Genomic DNA, 22025 nt, shown 5'->3' on the forward strand with positions numbered 1-22025 from the left:
CGCAGCCCCCCCCCACCTTCAGCCGCCCTCCGCCATCGCCCGGGACCCCCGGGACGCCCCGCCCCGGCCCCGCCCCGGCCCCGCCCCGGCCCCGCCCCGGCCCCGCCCCGGCCCCGCCCCGGCCCCGCCGCGCCGAGGGCGCCCCCCCGCGGCGGGGCGGCTCCACCCGGTTCCCGGTGCCCCCCCCCCCCCATCCCCGCTGTCCGCGGTGCTGAACGGAGGCGAGGAGGGGTCTGCACCCCCCCCCCCCCGCGCCACGAACCCCCCCCGCCCCATTGCAGCGCCGAAATCCCCCCAAAAAACGCGCCTCAAATGGGGATGCGGGGGGTGGGGGTGGGGGGCATTGGGGTGCTTAGGGACACCCCCCCCCCCCCCGCCCCGGTGTGACCCCCCACCCCAGATTAGACCCCTAATCCCCCGGGATTGAGGACACGGCGCTTTCCAGGCGTTTGGCCAGGGCTGATTAACCGGGAGGGGCGGGGGGGGCACCTGGGTTCCCTTCCCCCCATGGGTGGGAGGGACGCGATCGGGGAGGGCTCAACCCCCCCAAAATACTTCAGCTCAAGGAGGTCCGTATCCCCCCCCAGCCCAAATATTACTGACCGCCCCCCCCCCCCCCATGAAAAAAAAAAGGCGATTTCAGGTGTTTTTAAAACTCTTTATTATAAAACAACCAGCTGGTTTTGGGGTCCCCGTTTCGGGGGGGTCACAGCTCGGCCAGGGGCCGCAGGCTGCGCTCCTGGAAGAAGCGGTGGGGGAGGCGCCGGGGGGGGCTCCGGGCGAAGTAGGAGAGCACCGAGGGGGGGGCCGTGGGGTCGTCTGTGGGGTCTTCATCAGCCCTGGGGGGGCAACAGGGGCACAGGAGTTCAGGGGGAGGGGGAAAGACCCCCTCCCCATTGCACTGACAGGACCCCCCCATTGCACACAGGCCCCCCATTAGTTCCACAGGGACCACCCCCCTTTGCCCCCCACCCCCAGGACCCCTCCTCATCCTGTAGAACCCCCCCGGACCCCCCCGTACCACTGCACCGGGACCCCGTCGCGCTGCAGCAGCGCCTGCGCCGTCCCCCAGCTGAACCTCACGAGCTGGGGGAACCCAAAAACCGGCTCCAGGTTCCTCCTCAGCCACTCCTTGGTCTTGGGGTCTGCAAGGGGAGGGAGGGGGGAGCGTCAGGGGCACCCCAAAATCGGAACCCAGCCCCCCCCATCCCACCCCAGCTCCTACCGTTGGGGTACCCGGAGCCGTAATCGCGGTCAGGGTCCCCCAAATCCTCCACGAAGTTCCAGTGGAGCACGGCCCGGTCCCGGGCGACCTGGGGGGAGGAGCACAGGGGGTTTGGGGGGGCTCTGAGGGGACTTGGGGGGCACAGAGGGGCTTGGGGGGGCTTAGAGGGGGTGGAGGGTCCGGCCTCCCCCTCCCAAACCTCGGTGGTCCGGGAGGAGATGTGGAGGGCACTGGGAAGGGGGGGAGGGTTGGGGGGTGTTGGTGCTTTGGGGGTCAGTTCTGGGGGGGGTCTGGGGGGGTCTGGGAGGGGTCAGTGCCCACCTTGGCGCAGATGCTGGCGGCGCTGACCACCGGGAACAGGGCGTCGGCCTTGGGGCGCACGGTGACCCCCAGCCCCGGGAAGCGCTGCCGTAGCTTGGCCTCGTACTTGTCCGCCGGCCCCACCGTGTCCACGAACACCTGGGGGGAGCCCCGGACCCCCCCAAATCACCCCCGGTTCCCCAAATCACCCCCCCAAAACCCCGATCCATCTTGACTCCCCTTCCCGACGCCCCGAAATCCCCTAAAAAAGCTCCTCAACCCCCCTGACCTCCCTCCCTAAAAACCGCCCCCCCTAAAATTCACCTGGATCCCCTTCCCCAACGCCCCCAAAATCACCCCCGAGACACCCCAAATTCATCCCAAAACAACACAGATCCCCCTCCCCACCCCACAACCGCTCAGCCCCGTGAGGGAAACTGAGGCACAGAGGGGACGACCACCCCCCCAGCCCCCCCCAAAACCCACCTCGGCCACCTGCACCCCCGAATCGAGCGCGAACTGGATCAGCTCGGTGGCCGTGTCGTGGGACAGCTCGTTCAGGTTGTATTTGGCTCTGGGGGGAGGGCGGGGGGCGTCACCCCCAAATTAGAAGCCCCCACCCCACCTCCCACCCCCCCCCCAGCACCCCGAAACCTGGGGGGGGGTGGGAGATGGAGCGGGCAGGACCCAGCACGGGAGGGTCGGGGGCACCCAAAGGTGCTCGGAGGGGGTCCCAGGGGAAGCGGGGGGTTTTGGGGGGGCTCCGGGGGGGGTGCGGGGGTCTCACCGCTGCTGCATGGAGGCCGAGATGTGGTCGGGGGGCAACACCTGCAGCGCCCACCCCACCGAGCCCCCCGCAGCCTCCAGGAGCCCGAAGCGCCGCTCCCGCTCTGCCTCCGACAGCGTCTTCGAGTCTGGGGGGGGGCCCGGGGGGTGAGAGACCCCCCCGAGACCCCCCGGGACCCTCCCGTACCCCAAACGCACCCCCGGGACCTCCAAAATTCCCCCAAAACTCCCGATTCCCTCTTCCTGCGACCCCCCCCGTGCTCGCCACCCCCAGGACCCCCCGGCCCGCCACCGCTCCAGCCCCCACCCCCCGGACCCCCGGGGGTCTTCGGCCCCTCCTCGGGACCCCCGAGACCCTCCCGGGACCCCCGGGACCCCGCACCTGCCACCCCCAGCGCCTCCAGCTCCTCCAGTTTCTCCACGGGGCAGTAGCAGATCGCGTAAACCATCGGCCCTGGGGGGCACGGGGGGGTGAGAAGCGACCCCCGGTGCACCGGGACCCCTTCCACTCAATCCCCGGTGCACCGGGACCCCTTCCACTCAATCCCCGGTGCACCGGGACCCCTCCCATTCAATCCCCGGCGCACCGGGACCCCTCCCATTCAATCCCCGGCGCACCGGGACCCCTCCCATTCAATCCCCGGCGCACCGGGACCCCTCCCATTCAATCCCCGGTGCACCAGGACCCTTCCGATTCAATCCCCGGTGCACCGGGACCCTTCCGATTCAATCCCCGGTGCACCAGGACCCTTCCGATTCAATCCCCGGTGCACCGGGACCCTTCCACTCAACCCTCGGCGCACCGGGAGCCCTCCCATTCAATCCCCGGTGCACCAGGACCCTTCCCAATCAAGCCTCGGTGCACCGGGACCCTTCCCACCCAATCCCCGGTGCACCGGGACCCCTCCCCGCCACGCGCAGCCGTTCCCCGGCCCGCCCCCCGCTCCCGTTCCCCCCGGGACCCCCTCCCGGGCTCACCGAGCACCGGCCCCCGGCCCGCCTCGTCCACGCCGAGCGCGCAGGGCCGGCGGCGGCACAGGGGGGGCACGGCGGAGGAGAAGCGACCCCCGCCCGCCGGGTCCCGCTCCAGGGCGGACAGCGCCATGACGGGGCGGGGCCTAACGGGAGGGGCGGGGCTTCCGGGGCGGGGCTTAGATGGGCGTGGCCCTAAAGCAACGCCAATCATCGCGTGGGCGTGGTTTAAAGGGGCGGGGCTTAGCACGGGTGGGTCCCGCTATAGCGCGGGGGGTGGGGGGGGTCTAACGGAGGGGGGCGTGGTTTAACGGAAAGGGCGGGGCTTAACGGGGCTGGGTACCCCCCCCCGCTCCCCGGTGCTGGGCAAAGGGGGGTCCCGGGAGGGTCCCGGGATCTGCGGAGCACCGGGAAAGATTTGAGGTGGGGTGTCCGGGCATGGGGGTGTGAAACCCCGCATAGGGCGGGGGGTCCCGGGAAGGGTGGTGGTGCTGGGGTGGGGGGGGGTGTCCCGGAAGCCTCGTGTGTCCCCCCCCAACTTCGTCCGGGAAGCGCGGCCCCGGGGCGGGCGGTGCCGGGCAGCGCGGGAGGGGGTTCCCGGAACGGCCCCGCCCTCTCCCGCCTGCCCATATATGGGCATGGTTGCGTCAGCGGGGAAAGCCCCGGCCCCGCCCACTTCCGTTGACGCCGGTGCACGCGGGGGGCTTCCCACGGGAGGGGGAGGGGGGGGACACACACGACCCCCCTCCCCCCCCCCACCGCCCCCATTCAGCACGACCAGAGCCGCTATCACAATTATTATTATTATTAATTAAATACAAATGTACAAAAAAACCGAAGCAGCGACAACAAATCGCCCGCCCCCACCCCCCCCCGGGGATTTGGGGGTCTCCGGGAGCTGCTCCCCACCGGGGGGGCCTTGTAAACGTCACGAGGGGGATACGCCCCCCCCCAAACACCCCCCTTTGGGGTGCGCACTCAGCCCCTCCCGGCGGAATCCTCAATTTGGAGGGGCCCGACCCCTCCCCTCAAAACCGAGGGGTCCCCAGGCCCAGCTGGGGGGGCTCCAGGCCCTGTTTGGGGGTCCCCATCCATCCCACAGGTCCCGTTCCCGCAGGTCCTGAGGATCCTCGATCGGGGGGGGGATTCTGGTCCTGCCGGTCCCTTCAGGCTGGTCCGTTACGGGGGGGGGGGGGGCCCATTCCGGGGGTCCCCCATCCTCGTGGCTCCTTTTAGGGGTCCCCAGATCCGCGTTGGGAGGGGGGGGGTGTCTTTCGTGTGGCCTCCCCCTCGCTGAGCAGCAGCCGCAGCCGATGCGGGTCCGTGTCCACGGGGGTCCCCTCGAAGCCGCGGCCTCATCCAGCAGCATCCCGGCGGGACATCCCCGTCCGTGCCGTCCCCACCGGTACATCCCGGTCCGTGGCCAGGGGGGTCCCCGCCCCTCCGTGTCCAGCCAGGTGCGGGGGATCCCCCCGGAATGTCCGCGGAAGGAGCCAGCGCTGCCCCGGAGCCCCGTCGGTCCCGGTCCGTGCCCGCTGACGGCGGGGGAGGGGTGGGTTCAGAAGCCGAGCGCGGCACCGGGGGGCAGCGGGCAGCCCGAGCCCGCGTGGTCCCGCACGGAGCCGCGGAGCCGCCGCACCTGGGCTCGTAGCCCCGCCGCCGTGGCCGCCAGCGCCGCGTTCTGCGCGCGGAGCCCCCGGACGCGCTGCTCCAAGCGGGCGATGCGCTCCAGCTTCCGCCGCCGGCACCGGCTCGCCGCCAGCCGGTTCCGCAGCCGCCGCCGCTCCGCCTGCAGCCGCTCCGGGGAATCCGGGCCCGGCTCCGCCGCTTCCGCCTCCGCTCCGGGGACCCCCGGGAAGGGTCCTCCCATCCCCGCCGCCGTCGTCGTCGTCAGCGCCGGCGGCTCCGGGAGCGCCACGTTGGGCGGCCCCGGTTGGTGCAGCTCGTCCAGCGCTTGAGCGAAGCTACCGGTGAAACCGTCGCGCTCGCCGGGACCGGGGTAGAAGAAGCTGCCGGTAGCGGCGCCGCTCCCGAAGAAGGAGCCGTCGGGGCACGGCGCCGGTTTGAGCCCGCGGAAGGGCTCCTGGGGGGGGCCCGGCTGCAGAGGCCCCGGTAAGGTGCCGTAGTCGGGCTCGGGGCGACAGAAGCCGCCGGGGAAGGGCGCGGGGCGGTAGAACGGCGGCTCCATCCGCACCGGGAGCGGCGGGACTCGAACCCGCGGCCCCGCGCTGCCCGCCCCCTTTATAGCCGCGCGCGGCGGAAACGCGGCGCCATTGGCTGCGGGGGGCGGCGGACACGCCCCCTCATGTAAAGCCACGCCCCTTTTCAGCATAGACACGCCCCCGCGGGAAAAAGGGGCGGGGCCTCGGGAGAATTTGGGGGGCGCAGGTGTGAAAAGGGGGGGGGGGGACAGGTGAGCAAAGGGGGTCAGGTGCGTGCAGGGGGGGACAGGTGAGCGCACAAAGGGGACACGGGTGCGCGAGGGGGGGACGAGCAAGGCGGAGCCAGGTGTGCGCTGGGGGACAGGTGCCAGGCCACGCACACGCGTGTCCCCCCCCCGAGCTCCCCCTGCTGCCCACGGGAGTCACTCGAGGGACCCCCAAAAGCCCCTGGGACCCCCGGAGTCCCCGGGCGGGGGTGGTGGGGGCCGTGCCCGGGTGTGTCCCCGGCGTGTCCCCGGCGTGTCCCAGCCCGTCAGGGCGCGGCTGGGCGCACACGCGTGTGCACGTGTGGGGACGTGTGTGGCGGGGGGACAGGCCCCTCCTCCCCCTCCCGGATTTTAGGGGATTTTAGGGGATTTTGGGGCTGGATTTTCCCTCCCGACTTCTCCTTCCTTGTGACTCAGGGCCGGCCATCCACTCCCTCCCCATGTCACGCCCGCGGATGTGACCCTCCCCACCGTGACCCGCCCCGGGGGGGACCCTCAGGTGTCCGGCGATGCCCCTCAGGGGCAGAGGTGGGGTCACACCTGGTCCCCCCCGCTGTAGGAGCAGAAGGGGGGAGGTGAAATGGGTGTGAAGTTTGGGGCGGGGGAGCCCCGACATTGGCGTGCCCCCGTCACGGGGGGCGGAGGGGGATTTGGGGGGACAATGGGGGGCAGTCCTGCTCCTGGGGAGGCCTCGGGGTGTCCTTCCCCCCTCAAAAGTGACTTTCGGGGCCCCCAACGGCCCCAACCGCCACCGGGGTTTCGGGCTGGGGGGGCCCCGGATGTCCGGGGGGGTCACACGGGACATGTGGGGGAGGGCCCAGGGTGTTTTAGGGCCAAACTGGGAGCACTGGGAGGGTCTTGGGGTCACAGTGGGCGAGTCTTGGCTCTATACTGGGAGCACTGGGATGCCGCCAGGGCCATGCTGGGAGCACGGGCGGAATGAGCGGGGGGGTTCCAGGACCATACTGGGAATACTGGGGGAATGAGCGGGGGGGTTCCAGGACCATACTGGGAGTACTGGGGGGGGGTTCCGCTCCCCAAATCCCCCCCCCCCACCGCCCCTCGCGAGGCCGTCGAGTTCAGCGCTGACGCAGCGCGGGCGTCGCCGCCGCCGCCCCGCGGCGAGAACGGCCCGGCTTGACCCTCCCCGACCCGGCGGGGCCCGCCGGGCGCGGCCGCGGGGGCGGCGGGACGCGGCCGTGAGTCACCGGCGGGGCCGCGCCGGGCGCCATGAGAGCGGCGGGGAAGCGGCGGCCGGGGCCGCTCTGGGCGCGACTCTATGACCCTGGAGGTGCCGGTTGTGCGCTACGCGGGGCGCGTCCGCCAGGGGCCGCGGCGAGCAGGTGTGGCCGCTCTATCCCCCGACTCTGTGGCCCAGGAGGATGGCGGAAGGGGCGCGGCCGGAAGCGGGCGCGGCCGGCAGGTGCGGCCGCTCTAGGTGCGCCTCTGTGTCCCGGAGGCCGCGGGGCGGGTGTGTCGGGCAGGGGGCGGGGCGCAGGTGCGGCCGCTCTGGGCGCGGCTCGGTGCCCCTGGAGGACCGGCCGGACATGGCGGCGGGGCGGGACGCGTGCGGGGCGCTGCTCACCTGGGTAAGGGGGGCCGGGACTCCCCCCGGGACCCCCACCCACTCCCCGGGACCCCCAGGTCCAAGCGGGACCCTTCCCCCGTGCTCGGGGATCCACACGGGTTTGGACCGGGATCCCCCCTCCCCCCCCGGGACCTCCGGGTGCTTTCTGCGGCTTCGGGACCCTCTGGGAGCTTTGGTGGCCCCGGGGCAACCGTGACCTCCCCCGGGACCCTGTGACTCCCCCCGGGACCTTTGACCCCTCCTCAGCTTGTGGCCCCCCCCGGGGACCTGCTGAGTCCTTGTGACCCCCCGGGGACTCTCTGACCCCCTCTCAATTCTTGTGACCCCCCCCCAAAACCCCTTTGAACCCCCCAGGTCCCCTTGACCCCCCCCCCCCGGGGACCTTTGACCCCCACCCGAGACGTGTCCGAGTCCTTGTCCGCCTCCCCGCCCTTTGTCCCTCTCCCAGCGCCCTTTGCCCCCCCCAAATTTAGGGGGGGTTATAGGGCTATACCCTCCTCTGTCCCCCTCCCCAGTGGGTCTGGGGGTTTTGAGGTGCCCTGACCCCCCCGGGGGGGGTTTCTTGGGGGTTTTGGGGTTTCCCTGACGCCCCCCTTTCACTCCCCGCCTTCAGCTGCAAACCTTTGACCCCCCCTCACCGTGCGCGGCCCCCCCAGACCTGGCCAGCGGGGTGACCCTCGCCCACGTCCTGCACAAAATGTGAGTTATTTTTGGGGTTGGGGGCGCCTCCCCCCGCCCCCCCCACCTCGGGGAGCCCCCCCAAGAGGCCGGGGCTGATTTTGGGGACCCCCCCTCAGCGATTCCTCCTGGTTCGATGAGACGTGGCTGGGCCAGATCCGGGAGGACGCCGAGGGCAGCGCTCGGCTCAAGGTGGGGAGGGGGCTCCTTTTGGGGGGGAGGGTTTTTTTTGGGGGGGGATCAGAGTGTGGGGCTTGTTTTGGGGGGGGCTGGTTTTAGGGGCAGTTTAAGGAGGGAGTTTTTGGGAGAGCTGTTTTTGGGGAGGGATGTTGGGGGCCTGGTTTTGGGGGGATTTTAGGGGGGGAGCTTTTGGGGAGGACTGATTTGGGGGGGCTTATTTGGGGATTGGTTGATCTTTGTGGTGACAGTGTGGGGGGTGGCTGCTCAGGAGGCCAATTTTGGGGGGGGGCTCTTTGGGGAGAGACCGTTTTGGGGTACCCAAAGACCACAGAAATGGGGGGAGGGACAGAATTTGGAGCTTCTGGGGGAGGGTCCCACCTTTCCCCCCCCTCCCCAGGTGAACAACCTGCGCAAGGTGCTGCAGAGCGTCCTGGAGTACTGGCAGGATGTGAGTGGGGGTCCCGGGGGGGGGCGGGTCCCAGCCTTGGGGAACCTCCCTGTTTTAGGTTGGGGGGGCTCCCCTGTGGTTTGGGGGAGTCCCTAAGGGTGGGTGGGGGGGGGATCCTCAGGGTGGGGGGCTTTGACCCCGGCCCCCACGCCCCTCCGCAGGTGCTGGGCCAGGCTGTGGCGGAGCAGCACGTGCCGGATGTGGCGCTGGCGGCCCAGCACGGCGACCCCGAGCAACTGGGCAAACTGGTGCGGCTGGTGCTGGGCTGCGCCGTGAGCTGCGAGCGGCGGGAAGGTGGGTGCAGAGGGCTGGGGGGGAAAAGGGGCCCACGACCCCCCCAAAACACCCCCCTGACCCCCCCCCCAAACATCACCCCCCGCCAGAGCACATCCAGTGCATCATGACGCTGGAGGAGTCGGTGCAGCACGAGGTGATGACGGCGATCCAGGAGGTGGGGGCACTTTGGGGGTCCCCGGGGGCATTTTGGGGGTGGTTTTGGGGGTCCTGGCGGGTGTTAAGGGGTCCCTAAGGGTTTTTGGGGGGGTCACTATGGGATCCCCGAGGCTGGGTTGGGGTATCCTGTGGGGATCCTGTTGGATTGGGGGAGGATTTGGGACACCCTGAGTGTGACCACAGGGTTTGGGGGGGTGTCTCGGGGGTGTTTTGGGGATGCTCTGGGGTTATTGAGGGGCCTGAAGCCCCCCCGAGCCCCCCCCCGAACCCCAATTTCTCCCTTTCTCGTGGCAGCTCTTGGATCCGGAGCTGTCGGAGCCGATGGCGGCTGAGACCTATGGGAACTTCGACACTCAGGTGGGGGGGGGGGGGCAGATTTGGGGGTGTCTCGGGGGGGTTTGGGGGTGTCTCGGGGGTCTCTGAGCCCCCCCTGACCCCCCTGTGCCCTCTCCCAGTCCCGCCGCTATTACTTCCTGAGCCAGGAGCCCCCCGAGGAGGCCGGGGGGGGGTCGGGGCAGCGCTGCCGCGAGTTGGAGCAGCAGGTGAGGCCTGGACTCACCTGGAGGGGTGGCGGGGGGGGGTCCCCAAATTTTGTGTGTGTCCCCCCCCAGGTTTCCACCTGAGGGTGAGCGGGAGTGGATTCTCTGCTGGGTCTTGTGAGGGGTGGGAGCACTTGGGAGGGGATCCCGCACGCCTGCATCTCATCCCAGGCACCTGGGTGCCTCCCACGCACCTGAGCTTCCCCGTGCCGGCTTAAGAACACGCAAAACTTAAGGAAAAAGGATTTTTTTCGCGGTTCCTGCGAGGGGTGGGAGCGCCTGGCAGGGGATCCCGCCCACTTCTGCCCCTCCCCACACGCCCGGGCGCTGCAGGTGGCCACGCTGCTGGAGGAGAAGGGACACCTGGCCGCGGAGAACCGGGCGCTGCGGGAGCAGCTCGACTCCGACGCCGCCGGCGCCGCTGCCAAGAAGCTGCTGCGGCTGCAGACGCAGGTGGAGGAGCTGCAGGAGGAGAACTACAGGTGAGGCCTCACCCCCCCCCCCCAGCGACGCCCCCTCCCCTGTGGCGCTCACCTGAGGCCGGGGCGGTGCCGCCGCAGGCTGGAGAGCGGCAAGGAGGAGCTGCGGGCGCGCTGCTCGCGGCTGGAGCAGGAGGCGCGGGGGCTGCAGCTGCGGGCGCAGGAGCTCAGCGGGCTGGCCGGGGAGGCGCGGGCGCTGCGCGACGAGATGGACCTGCTCAGGTGAGCTGGGGACCTGCTCAGGTGAGCCAGAGCCTGCTCAGGTGAGCCAGGGCCTGCTCAGGTGAGCTAGAGCCTGCTCAGGTGAGCCAGGGCCTGCTCAGGTGAGCCGGGGGCGCTCCCGGGAGGCTCCACGTGCAGGGCTCAGCTGTAGCGGGGCAGGTTTGGGGGTTCTGCTTGTCCCGGGGTGTCACCGTGGCTGCGGTTCCCCGTCGCCCAGGGCGTCGTCGGCGCGGGCGGGGCGGCTGGAGGCGGCGGTGGCCACGTACCGGGGCCGGGCGGCGGCGGCGGGGGAGCTGCGGCGCTGGGTGCGGGCGCTGGAGGAGCGCCACGCCGCCCAGACGCGCCGCGCCGCGCACCTGCAGCAGCAGCTGGGCCGCGCCCAGGCCGGCTGTGCGCAGCTGGAGGCCGCCCGCAGGCAGGTGAGGCGGCGGGCGGTGGGGAAAGGGCACGCGGCCACCGGTGGCCGTGCCCGGGGGCCACCGCGGTGTCCCCACGCAGGTGGAGGAGCTGAGCGGGCAGCAGGCCGAGGCGGCGCTGAGGGCCGAGAAGTGGCACCTGGAGTTCCGGCACCTGCAGGAGCGGTTCGAGGCGCTGAGCCAGGAGAAGGAGGTGGGCGAGGCTCGGGGCCGCGGCGGGGGACGCGGCCGGGGACCCCGGTGACCGCTGACCGCCCGTGTCCCCGCGCAGCGGCTGCTGGAGGAGCGGGACGCGCTGCGCGAGGCCAACGAGGAGCTGCGCTGCGTGCAGGTGCAGCAGAGCTACCTGGGCCAGGCAGGTGAGCGCGGGGGCCACAGAGCCGCCCCGGCAGGTGCCAGGTGCCGTCAGGAAGTGACAGAACGCCGGGGCGGGAGGGGACGCGCGCCTGGCTGAGCAGGACCCGTGTAGGAGACAGCGGAGGATCCCCGCTCTGGGCATTCGTAGGGTTTGGGGGGGTCCGGGGGGGGGTTTGGGTGTGCAGGGGGGATCCTCAGGGCACTATTTTGGGGTGTCACCTCCTGCCCCCCCCCCTCATAATCCACCTTTTAACCCTCACAGACGCGGGGCTGGAGGGGGGCCCAGCCCCTCCCCGGAATTTGGCGGCTGAGATCCTTCCCGCGGAGCTCAGGTGCGTCCAGGGGGGTGTCCAACCCCCTGAGGGGGGGTCCCCCAACCTTTCCGGGGTCCCCCATGACCCCCCCCGGTGTCCCCCCACCAGGGACACGGTGACACGGCTGCGACGGGAGAACCGACGGCTGCGGCTGCAGCGGGACCAGCTCCGGCACAGGTGGGGGGACTGGGGGGGTCAGGGGGTCCTCAAAACACCCCTAAGCCCCCTCCCCAACCCCCATTGAACCCCCCAGTCCCTAATGCCCCCCACGCCCACAGACTGGAGGCCACGGAGGCAGCCGAGCCTCGGACAGCGCAGGGGAGGCCTCAGGAGGAGGTGAGGGCGGGAAGTCAGGGAGATTTTGGGGGGGGTCTCTCAGCATCAAGGGGGGGCCCCAAGTCGTTGTGGGGGTCTTGGGGGGGCCACATTTTGTTGGAGGCAGCTGCTTCAGCTCTTTCTCGCTTCCCCCTCAGCTGTTGCTGCTGGAGGAGACCCCGGAGGACCTGTGAGTTTTAGGGGCTGGGGAGGGGATTTGGGGAGCCCCCCCAACACCCCCAACCTGTGACCACCCCCTGCTCCTCCAGGGATGAGTTGCCAGAGGGAGAGGAGGAGGAGGAGGAGGAGGAAGAGCTGGAGTCCTCCAGGGCTGGTACGAGGAGGGGGTCCTGAGTGGGTATCAGGATTTTGGGGGGTGGGTCCTGAGGGGAAAATTTGGGGGGGTCTGGGGGGGGTATCCTGAGGATCAGGGGTGTTGGGGGATCCTGGGGTTTGAGGTCTGGATGGAGTGGAGCAAGCAGGAGCTGAGCTGTGCCTCAGTTTCCCCAGGAAGATTTGGGGCGGTTTGAGGGTCTTTCCTAGCTCCCTGTTCCTCTTTCAGGATCAGGATTTAGAGGTTCCACGCGGTCGCCCCCCCAAAAGCCCTCGGTCCCCCCGGGGGACCCACCTGGGACTCCCCCTTTGGCCCCCGTCCTGCAGCTGCTCCGCAACCAACTGCAGGAGAAGGATGCGCTGATCCGGCACCTGGAGGTGAGGGGGGAATCCGAGGGTCTGGGGGGTGCGGGGGAGCGTCCTGGGGGGTCTCCAGCTCCAGCTGAGCCCCCCCCCCAAAACATCCCCCCAGAGCGACTGGGAGCGCAGCCGGGCGCAGCGGGAGCGCGAGGAGCGGCTGCTGGTCACCGCCTGGTACAACATGGTGAGGGGACACGGGGACATCGGTGGGGCACGGGTCCGTGTGGGTGGGAGCATCTATGGGGGTGTGCGTTCCTGGGGGGCTATAATGGGGGGGGGTCCCTTCATTTGAAGGGTTTCCCCTGGTTCCTCTCTGTGGGTCTCGGGAAGGACCCCGTTAATCCCTTGTGTCCCCTCAGGGCCTGGCACTGCAGCAGCAGGAGGGAGGGATGGCGCCGCGGGGCCTCCCCAGCGGGGCTCAGTCCTTCCTGGCCCAGCAGCGCTTGGCCACGATCGCCCGGCGAGCGCGGATCCCTCACGGCCGGGTTCCCTCCAGCTGAGGGCGCGTCCTCAAAACCCCCCCCCCCACCCCACCCCCAAATCAGACTCGAGGGGGGGCCCCCAGACACCCCCGGAGTTTTGGGGGAGCCCCCAAACACCCCCTGACCAAGGGGGTCCCCCTCACTCTGGGCTGGTCCCATTTCAGACACTACGAGCCTGAGCTCCCCACCTTGTTTTGGGGGGCCTGGACCTTGACCCCCTCCCTTTTGGGGGGGGCTTTTAGCACTTCTATTTTTGTAGCCTATTTCAGGGGGATCTTGTGTTTGTTACCCCCATAAAATGTTCCAATAAAGCCTCAGGACTCAGCAATGCGGGTTTGTTATGGGGGGCTTGTATGGGGCTGAGCTGTGGGTGGGGGGTGTTTTGGGGGTCTCTGTCTTAAACCATAGGTGGTGGGGGGTGAACACCCTACAAATTACCTTAAATTTTGCCCTTTTTCCTCACGTTTCCTGCCCTTTTTCACTCAGGTTTCCACATTTTTCTCCTCAGGTTTCCCGCCCTTTTCCCCCCTCACGTTTCCCGCTCTTTTCTCCCCTCACGTTTCCCGCCCTTTTCCCCCCTCACGTTTCCCGCCCTTTTTCTCCCCTCACGTTTCCCGCCCTTTTTCTCCCCTCACGTTTCCCGCCCTTTTCCCCCCTCACGTTTCCCGCCCTTTTCCCCCCTCACGTTTCCCGCCCTTTTTCTCCCCTCACGTTTCCCGCCCTTTTTCTCCCCTCACGTTTCCCGCCCTTTTTCTCCCCTCACGTTTCCCGCCCTTTTCTCCCCTCACGTTTCCCGCCCTTTTCCCCCCTCACGTTTCCCGCCCTTTTTCTCCCCTCACGTTTCCCACCCTTTTCCCCCCTCACGTTTCCCGCCCTTTTCCCCCCTCACGTTTCCCGCCCTTTTTCTCCCCTCACGTTTCCCGCCCTTTTCCCCCCTCACGTTTCCCGCCCTTTTTCTCCCCTCACGTTTCCCACCCTTTTCCCCCCTCACGTTTCCCGCCCTTTTCCCCCCTCACGTTTCCCGCCCTTTTCCCCCCTCACGTTTCCCGCCCTTTTTCTCCCCTCACGTTTCCCGCCCTTTTTCCCCCCTCACGTTTCCCGCCCTTTTTCTCCCCTCACGTTTCCCGCCCTTTTCCCCCCTCACGTTTCCCGCCCTTTTTCTCCCCTCACGTTTCCCGCCCTTTTTCTCCCCTCACGTTTCCCGCCCTTTTCCCCCCTCACGTTTCCCGCCCTTTTTCTCCCCTCACGTTTCCCGCCCTTTTTCTCCCCTCACGTTTCCCGCCCTTTTTCTCCCCTCACGTTTCCCGCCCTTTTTCTCCCCTCACGTTTCCCGCCCTTTTTCTCCCCTCACGTTTCCCGCCCTTTTCTCCCCTCACGTTTCCCGCTCTTTTCCCCCCTCACGTTTCCCGCCCTTTTTCTCCCCTCACCTTTCCCGCCCTTTTCTCCCCTCACCTTTCCCGCCCTTTTCCCCCCTCACCTTTCCCGCCCTTTTCCCCCCCTCACCTTTCCCGCCCTTTTCCCTCATAATTAAGGAAACCCCTCTAGTTAAACCCTTAAAATGATGAAAAAGGGGTTTTCCCCCCCTCAATTTAACCCTTAAAAAGGGCTTCCCACTATATTTAGACCCCTAAAATGATGGGTAAAGAGGCTCTCCTCCCCCCCAAATTAAAACCTAAAAATGGTGAAAAACGTGGTGTTTCCCTCAATTTAAATCCTTAAAATTGAGGGGCCTGCCTCATTTTAAATTTTTTAAGAGGAATTGCCCCTCAGTTGAACCTCTCAAGAGATTTCCTCCTCCCATCACTGGTTTTCCCTCACGGAACACCATTTTTGGGGCTTTTTGACACCATTTTCCCCATAAAGTCCCTTAAAAGAGAGGGCCCCCCTCGATGGAACTCTTAAATCGGCCCATAAAGAGGCTCCTCTCAATTTAAACCCCTTAGAAATGAGGGAAAACACAGATTCCGCCTCAATTTAGCCATTTAAACAATGAAAAAGTTAGATTTGCCCTCAACTGAAACCTTAAAATAACAGAAAAAGGGGATTCCCTGTCAATTAAACCTCTTCAAATCACCGAAGAAGCAGGCTTTTCCTTCCATTTAAACCCTTAAAATCGTGGAAAAAAACCTGTTTCACTTCAATTTAATCCCTCAAACCCGCAGATAAAAGGCAGCGCAGCGATCCTCAGGGATTTTGGGAGGGGTTTTTCTTTAACTCCGCCGCCACCTTCGGAGCGGGCGCAGCCGCGGCTTCGGGCGGGCTCTGCGCAGGCTCAGAAGGGCGGGGCGGGGCGGGGCGGCGGAAGCGCGTCAGGCGCGGGCGGAAGCGCGTCAGGCGCGGGCGGAAGCGGCCGGGACGGGCGGGTGCCGGAGGGTCGCGGCGGCCGCGCCATGGTGGATTACAGCGTGTGGGACCACATCGAGGTCTCGGACGACGAGGACGAGACTCACCCTAACATCGACACCGCCAGTCTCTTCCGATGGCGGCACCAGGTGCGGCTCGGCCGGCCCGCGCCACCCCGCAGGCCTGGCACTCCCCGGGAGGCCCGTTCTTATGGCGACCGGCCCCGGGATTCCCAGAGGGAAGGGGAAGGGGAAGGAAGGGAGGATGTTTTCTTGTTCCCGCCGTAGTCAGTCCCTGGGACCTCCCTGTGCTCCCCGTGTGCCCACAGGGTCGGCCCCGGGATCGCCAGGGGCAGGGGCAAGGAGGGGGGTTTGTTCTCCTGTTCCCATCGCAGCCAGCTCCAGGACCCCCCGTGGGGTGGGGGCTTCTCTTTTCGCACAGGATCAGCCCCTCTGTTCCCATAGGATTGACCCAGAACACCCCCAGGGGGAGGGGGCTCCCCGTATTCCCGTAGGATCATCCCTGGAACCCCCACTGGGCGAGTTCCCCCGCCCTTGGGGTGGCCCCGGCACAGCCCCTTCCCCGTTCCTGCTCCGTTCCCCCAATCCCTGCCCTGTCCGGGGCCTTCTCGCTCCCTCGGGGAGCACTTTGAGGGGCACAGACCCCTCTCAGCTTCCCGGGCTGACCCGTGGTGGCATTTTTAATGGCTCGGAGCGAATCCTCGGGGTCAGAGTCACCCCCGATTTTCCCGTGGAAAAGCTGCCGTTCCCTCCCGGTTCCAGCAAAACATTCCGGAGCTGTGCGGGAAGGCTCCTCTTTTCCCCCTCAGGCGAGGGAAATTCGGGGTTGTTGCCTCCCCGTGCAAGTCTGGTTTTGAGGTTAAATTCTCCGGTTTTGGTTCTTTGGAGCGTTTGGGGCATTTCCTTGTGGGAATCGGTGGCTGCCAGCGTGATCCCAGTCACTCCCAGTTTAATCCTAGTATATCCCAGTTTAATCCCAGTCGCTCCCAGTATATCCCAGTCGCTCCAGCGTGATCCCAGTCACTCCCAGTATACCCCGCATTCCCGAGGGATAGCGGATCCAGGGGAGCCCGTGGGGCACCTTGGAGCGCCAGGAACGAGGCGTTAACGATGGCCCGGCTCCGTTTGTGCCGTGTTTGCCGCCGTGCCCCGCTCAGGCCCGCGTGGAGCGGATGGAGCAGTTCCAGAAGGAGAAGGAGGAGCTGGATAAAGGCTGCCGGGAGTGCAAACGGAAACTCGCCGAGTGCCAGAAGAAAATGAAGGAGTTGGAAGTGGCGGACCCGGAGAGCGGGAAAGGGGAGCTGGAGAAGCTCCAGGCTGAGGCCCAGCAGCTGAGAAACGAGGAGAAGAGCTGGGAGAACAAGCTGGAGGAGCTGCGGAAGAAGGAGAAGAACATGCCCTGGAACGTGGACACGCTCAGCAAGGATGGCTTCAGCAAGGTGGGGTCGGGGGAGCCCCCTCTGCGTCCCCTCTGATCCCCTGCGGGTCCCCCCTCAACTGTTCCTCGTTTCCTTCGGCTTCCCAGAGCGTTTTCAACGTGAAACCCGAGGAGAAGGAGGAGACGGAGGAGCAGAAGGAGAAGAAACACAAAACCTTCGTGGAGCGATACGAGAAGCAGATCAAACACTTCGGTGAGGGTTTGGGGGGGGGGCTTAGGGAGCTGGGAGCAGATTTTTGGGGTTCTCCAGGCTTGGGAACATCCTCCTGTGTCGGGATCAGCTGGGAATCCTCTGGCTCTGCTGAAAAATTGAGGATTTTAGGCGTTTTTCCCATTTTCTTTCCCCCTTGTTGAAGCACAGGTTGGGGGGGGTTGATTAAACCTGGGCACGAGTCGCTCCCCTTTCTCCCCCACCGTTTTCCTGATGAAGTTTAGAGTTCTCAGGAGCGGGAAACCTCCCCGTTTCCCTGTTTTCAGGGATGCTGAGGCGTTGGGATGACAGCCAGAAATACCTCTCGGATAACCCCCACCTGGTCTGCGAGGAGACAGCCAACTACTTGGTCATCTGGTGCATCGATCTGGAGGTGGAAGAGGTGAGGAATCGGGATGAAATCCCCTTTTTCCCGGCTGGAATTGCCTTGTGCTCACCTCACTGGGCTTTTTCCCGTTTTTTCCTGCCAGAAAAATGAGGGAATTGGGGAATTGCAAAGGAGATGAGGTGGGGGAAGATCCTTAAAATCGTCCTTAAAATCATCCCATCGAAGCAGCTGCTCCTCCTTTAGGGAGAGGGGTTCGCCCCCAGACCCCCCTCCTGCAGCTCCGGGGTTTTTTTGGGATGAGGAACCCGTCACTGGCCACAAAACCAGGGAATTTGGGATGGAAAAAAAATACCCTTTAAGACCACCCAGCCTCATCCCATTGACCTCACCACGCCCATCCAGCCCCTGGAGGGATTCCCTCACCTGAATCATTTCTCCCACCAAGAAACAGGGATTTGGGATGAGTGGGGAACGGGGGGATTTGGGGAGATTTGGGGGGATTTGGGGGATTTTCCACCCCGTTTTCCTGCCCCTCGCAGAAACACGCGCTGATGGAGCAGGTGGCCCACCAGACCATCGTCATGCAGTTCATCCTGGAGCTGGCCAAGAGCCTCAAGGTGGACCCCAGGGCTTGTTTCCGGCAGTTTTTCACCAAAATTAAGGTAAAAATCCCACCTGGACACCCCAAAATCCCCAGTGGGCCGAGTGGAGCCCCACTTTTCACTGGTTTAGCCTCAAAATTTTTCACTTTTCTTGAGGTTTGACTCGGGGGGATCTGGCTCAGGGGGTGGAATTGGGGGTTTGGGAGTGGAAATGGGGATTTAGGGGTGGAAATGGAGGTTTGGGGATTGGAATTGGGGATTTAGGGGTGGAAATGGGGCTTCAGAGGGTGGAAATGGGGGTTTGGGATTGGAATTGGGGGTTTGGGAGTGGAATTGGGGATTTAGGGGTGGAAATGGGGATTTGGGGAGTGGAATTGGGGGTTTGGGAGTGGAATTGGGGATTTAGGAGTGGAATTGGGGCTTCAGAGGGTGGAAATGGGGATTTGGGAGTGGAAATGGGGATTTGGGGGTGGAAATGGGGATTTGGGGGTGGAATTGGGGGTTTGGGAGTGGAAATGGGGGTTTGGGAGTGGAATTGGGGGTTTGGGAGTGGAATTGGGGATTTAGGGGTGGAATTGGGGGTTTGGGAGTGGAATTGGGGATTTAGGGGTGGAAATGGGGATTTGGGATTGGAATTGGGGATCAGGGATGGAAACGGGGTTTCAAAAGCAGCCAAATGGAGTCCAGGGACTACAAATGGGGGTTCACACCTTCCCCCCAAGGCACAACTCACCCCCAATTCCCCCTCCTTTACCCCCAAACCCTGCCCTCCCCCCCCCAACTCTCCGCGAGCTTCCCGGCACCGCGGGACGAGACGGAGCCGGGAGGAGCTCGGGGCTGGGAATTTGGGGCTCCGAGCCCCCCTGAGCCCCCTCTGTTGCCATCAGACAGCGGATCAGCACTACCTGGAGGGCTTCACGGAGGAGCTGGAGGCCTTCAAGGAGCGGGTCCGGGGCCGGGCGCGGGCGCGGCTGGAAAAGGCCCTGCGGGAGTACGAGGAGGAGGAGCGGCAGAAACGCCTCGGGCCCGGCGGCCTCGACCCCGTGGACGTCTACGAGTCCCTGCCCGCCGTGAGTGGCCTGGTTTGGGGTGAAATCCCCCGGTTTTGGGGTGTTTTGGGGCCCCTCATAAGACTCAGTAACTCCCAGTCGTTCTCAGTGCGATCCCACAAATCCCTGCCCTCTGTGAGTGGCCGGGTTTGGGGTGAAATCCCCTGGTTTTGGAATGTTTTGGGGCCCCTCATAAGACTCAGTAACTCCCAGTCGTTCTCAGCGCAATCCCACAAATCCCTGCCCTCTGTGAGTGGCCGGGTTTGGGGTGAAATCCCCCGGTTTTGGGGCCCCTCGTGAGCTTCGGTCATTCCCAGCACGATCCCACAAATCCCTGCCCCCTGTGAGTGGCTGGGTTTGGGGTGAAATCACCTGGTTTTGGGGCGTTTTGGGAGCTCTCATAAGACAGTAACTCCCAGTCATTCCCAGTGCGATCCCACAAATCCCTGCCCGCCATGAGTGGCCTGGTTTGGGGTGAAATCCCCCAGTTTTGGGAGCCCTCATAAGACTCAGTAACTCCCAGTTGTTCCCAGTGCGATCCCACAAATCCCTGCCCCCTCTGAGTGGCCGGGTTTGGGGTGAAATCCCCCAGTTTTGGGGTGTTTTGGGACCCCTCATAAGACTCAATAACTCCCAGTCATTCCCAGTGTGATCCCACAAATCCCTGCCCCCTCTGAGTGGCCGGGTTTGGGGTGAAATCCCCCGGTTTTGGGGCCCCTCGTGAGCTTTGGTCATTCCCAGCGCGATCCCACAAATCCCTGCTCTCTGTGAGTGCCGGGTTTGGGGTGAAATCTCCCAGTTTTGGGGTGTTTTGGGGCCCCTCATGAGCTTTGGTCGTTCCCAGTGCGATCCCACAAATCCCTGCCCCCTGTGAGTGGCCTGGTTTGGGGTGAAATCCCCCACTTTTGGGATGTTTTGGGACCCCTCATAAGACTCAGTAACTCCCAGTCATTCCCAGTGCAATCCCACAGATCCCTGCCCCCTCTGAGTGGGCTGGTTTGGGGTGAAATCCCCCAGTTTTGGGGCATTTTGGACCCCTCATAAGACTCAGTAACTCCCAGTCATTCCCAGTGCGATCCCACAAATCCCTGCCCCCTGTGAGTGGCCTGGTTTGGGGTGAAATCTCCCAGTTTTGGGGCGTTTTGGGGCCCCTTGTGAGCTTTGGTCGTTCCCAGCGCGATCCCACAAATCCCTGCCCCCTCTGAGTGGCTTTTGGGGCTAAAACCCTGAAATTTGGAGTGTTGGGGGTGTGGGGGCTCCTCTTGGGATTCGATTGCTCCCTGTGCAAGTCTGGTTTTGAGGTTAAATCCTCCGGTTTTGGTTCTTTGGAGCGTTTGGGGCATTTCCTTGTGGGAATTGGTGGCTCCCAGTGTGATCCCAGTCACTCCCAGTTTAATCCCAGTCGCTCCCAGTATCTCCCAGTCGCTCCCAGTATCCCCCAGTCGCTCCCAGCACCGCTAACCAAGTCCCTGGGCCCGGCAGGAGCTGCAGAAATGCTTCGATGTCAAAGACGTTCAGATGCTGCAGGACACAATCAGCAAAATGGACCCAACCGTGAGTTTGCGCCCCAAAAACCCCTCGGGGGGGTCCCCAAATCCCTCAGGGGAGTCCCCAAACCCTTCGGGGTGTCCCCAAATCCCTCAGGGGGATCCCCAAACCCTTCTGGGGGACCCAATTCCCTTGAGGAGTCCCCAAATCCCTCAGAGGAGTCCCCAAACCCTTCAGAGGGATCCCCAAATCCCTCAGGGGGGACCCAAATCCCTCAGGGGGATCCTCAAATCCCTCGGGGGGTCCCCAAACCCTTTGGGGAGTCCCCAAACTCCTCAGGGGGATCCCCAAACCCTTCTGGGGAGTTCCCAAATTCCTCAGGGGGGACCCAAATTCCTTGGAGCATGTCCCCAAATCCCTCAGGGGGATCCCCAAACCCCTCGGGGAGTCCCCAAATTCCTCTGGGGGATCCCCAAACCCCTCTGGGGGATCCCCAAACCCCTCGGGGAGTTCCCCAAATCCCTCAGGGGATCCCCAAACAGCTCAGGGGGATCCCCAAACCCCTCGGGGAGCCCCCAAACCCCTCAGGGGGATCCCCAAACCCCTCGGGGAGTCCCCAAATTCCTCAGGGGGATCCCCAAACCCCTCGGGGAGTTCCCCAAACCCCTCAGGGGCATCCCCAAACCCCTCTGGGGGATCCCCAAACCCCTCGGGGAGTTCCCCAAACCCCTCAGGGGGATCCCCAAACCCCTTGGGGCATCCCCAAACCCCTCAGGGGGATCCCCAAACCCCTCGGGGAGCCCCCAGCCCCCTCAGGGGGATCCCCAAACCCCTCGGGGAGTTCCCCAAACCCCTCAGGGGGATCCCCAAACCCCTCAGGGGGATCCCCAAACCCCTCGGGGAGCCCCCAGCCCCCTCCCTGAGCGCGTTCCCGTCCCGCAGGAGGCCAAGTACCACATGCAGCGCTGCATCGACTCGGGGCTCTGGGTGCCCAACGCCAAGGGGGGGGACGGGGCGGAGAAGGGCGCCGGGGAGGCCGTGTACGAGGAGATCCAGAGGGAGAACGGCGCCGAGGACAAGGGCAAGCCCTGATCCCCGACCCCGGGCTGCAGGAAACGAGGGGAAAAAAGGCGGAAAAGGTCAATTAAAGAAAAAAAAACAAACCAACCCCACGCGCCCCATGGGAGAAGCAGCAAAAGCGGGCGGGGAGGGGTCGTGCCCCCCCTCCCCCCTTCCTCCTCCTCCTCGCCCCCTCCCCTCCCCCCTCACGCCCCTCCCCGCGCTTTTCACGCCGTGGAGACTTTGGGAGGTTGTTGGAGCCCCCCCCTCACACCCCCCGTCCTCGGCACCCCCCGGTCTGGGATCTGGGGGGGGTCCGTGGGTTTTTGGGGGGGCTGGGGGGGGTCGGAGCCGCGGTGCCAGAGCGGAGAATAAAGAGATCGGAGAAGCTGAGAGTGGAGTGGGGCTCTGGGGCTGCTCTGGGGCCGCTTTGGGGCCGTTTTGGGGCCGCTCTGGGAATGGGCTGGGGGCGGGAGACCAACTGCAGGGGCCGGGGGCTGTGACCCCCCCAGCCCCATCGTGCCAGCCCCTCCCCCTGATGGGGCTGGGCCCAGATGTGGCCGTGTCTCCATCCAGATGTGGCGCCAGCTCGGATCCTGGTCCAGCTGTGCC

General features: G+C 65.8%; 4 protein-coding genes across 4 annotated transcripts; 2 read left to right on the forward strand and 2 right to left on the reverse strand.

Moving 5' to 3' along the window:
- Window positions 1-650: 650 nt before the first annotated feature.
- RNASEH2A (ribonuclease H2 subunit A) lies at window positions 651-3422 on the reverse strand. Its single transcript, XM_082299426.1, has 8 exons — window positions 3290-3422; window positions 2694-2765; window positions 2313-2439; window positions 2012-2099; window positions 1547-1684; window positions 1226-1313; window positions 1022-1145; window positions 651-839 (listed from the first exon to the last, which is right to left on the reverse strand). The coding sequence occupies exons 1-8, from the start codon at window positions 3414-3416 to the stop codon at window positions 707-709; spliced, it is 897 nt and encodes a 298-aa protein (XP_082155552.1). The 5' UTR covers window positions 3417-3422; the 3' UTR covers window positions 651-706.
- A 756-nt stretch (window positions 3423-4178) lies between these two features.
- Window positions 4179-5615, reverse strand: JUNB (JunB proto-oncogene, AP-1 transcription factor subunit; the record flags this gene model as incomplete). Its single annotated transcript, XM_082299319.1, has 1 exon — window positions 4179-5615. One exon carries the CDS (start codon window positions 5613-5615, stop codon window positions 4842-4844), a length of 774 nt encoding a protein of 257 aa, XP_082155445.1. The 3' UTR covers window positions 4179-4841.
- A 1556-nt stretch (window positions 5616-7171) lies between these two features.
- HOOK2 (hook microtubule tethering protein 2) lies at window positions 7172-12909 on the forward strand. The gene is made up of 21 exons (XM_082299444.1): window positions 7172-7300; window positions 7913-7998; window positions 8097-8169; window positions 8555-8605; window positions 8767-8899; window positions 8989-9056; window positions 9353-9415; window positions 9514-9600; window positions 9931-10079; window positions 10158-10298; window positions 10516-10717; window positions 10797-10907; window positions 10986-11073; window positions 11334-11403; window positions 11494-11562; window positions 11664-11721; window positions 11859-11890; window positions 11970-12034; window positions 12263-12411; window positions 12506-12577; window positions 12753-12909. The coding sequence occupies exons 1-21, from the start codon at window positions 7259-7261 to the stop codon at window positions 12891-12893; spliced, it is 1950 nt and encodes a 649-aa protein (XP_082155570.1). The 5' UTR covers window positions 7172-7258; the 3' UTR covers window positions 12894-12909.
- Window positions 12910-15203: 2294 nt separating this feature from the next.
- On the forward strand, window positions 15204-21808 carry CDC37 (cell division cycle 37, HSP90 cochaperone). The gene is made up of 8 exons (XM_082299290.1): window positions 15204-15367; window positions 16396-16677; window positions 16764-16869; window positions 17154-17269; window positions 17755-17877; window positions 18705-18887; window positions 20349-20420; window positions 21297-21808. Exons 1-8 carry the CDS (start codon window positions 15266-15268, stop codon window positions 21444-21446), a joined length of 1134 nt encoding a protein of 377 aa, XP_082155416.1. The 5' UTR covers window positions 15204-15265; the 3' UTR covers window positions 21447-21808.
- The last annotated feature ends 217 nt before the right edge of the window (window positions 21809-22025 follow it).

The sequence above is a fragment of the Coloeus monedula genome (genome assembly GCF_965178545.1).
Source record: "Coloeus monedula genome assembly, chromosome: 31".
Lineage (NCBI taxonomy): Eukaryota > Metazoa > Chordata > Aves > Passeriformes > Corvidae > Coloeus > Coloeus monedula.

Bases quoted from the DNA above. Each gene is read 5' to 3' on its own strand.
- RNASEH2A (XM_082299426.1), bottom strand. From the start codon at position 3,416: ATGGCGCTGTCCGCCCTGGAGCGGGACCCGGCGGGCGGGGGTCGCTTC. The intron at 2,766-3,289 runs GTGAGCCCGGGA...CGTGCCCCCCAG, and splicing joins GGGCCGGGGGCCGGTGCTCG to GGCCGATGGTTTACGCGATC. The intron at 2,440-2,693 runs GTGCGGGGTCCC...GCCCCCCCCCAG, and splicing joins GGAGGCGCTGGGGGTGGCAG to ACTCGAAGACGCTGTCGGAG.
- HOOK2 (XM_082299444.1), top strand. From the start codon at position 7,259: ATGGCGGCGGGGCGGGACGCGTGCGGGGCGCTGCTCACCTGG. The intron at 10,718-10,796 runs GTGAGGCGGCGG...GTCCCCACGCAG, and splicing joins TGGAGGCCGCCCGCAGGCAG to GTGGAGGAGCTGAGCGGGCA. The intron at 12,412-12,505 runs GTGAGGGGGGAA...ACATCCCCCCAG, and splicing joins CGCTGATCCGGCACCTGGAG to AGCGACTGGGAGCGCAGCCG.
- CDC37 (XM_082299290.1), top strand. From the start codon at position 15,266: ATGGTGGATTACAGCGTGTGGGACCACATCGAGGTCTCGGACGACGAG. The intron at 18,888-20,348 runs GTGAGTGGCCTG...TGGGCCCGGCAG, and splicing joins TCTACGAGTCCCTGCCCGCC to GAGCTGCAGAAATGCTTCGA. The intron at 20,421-21,296 runs GTGAGTTTGCGC...CCCGTCCCGCAG, and splicing joins TCAGCAAAATGGACCCAACC to GAGGCCAAGTACCACATGCA.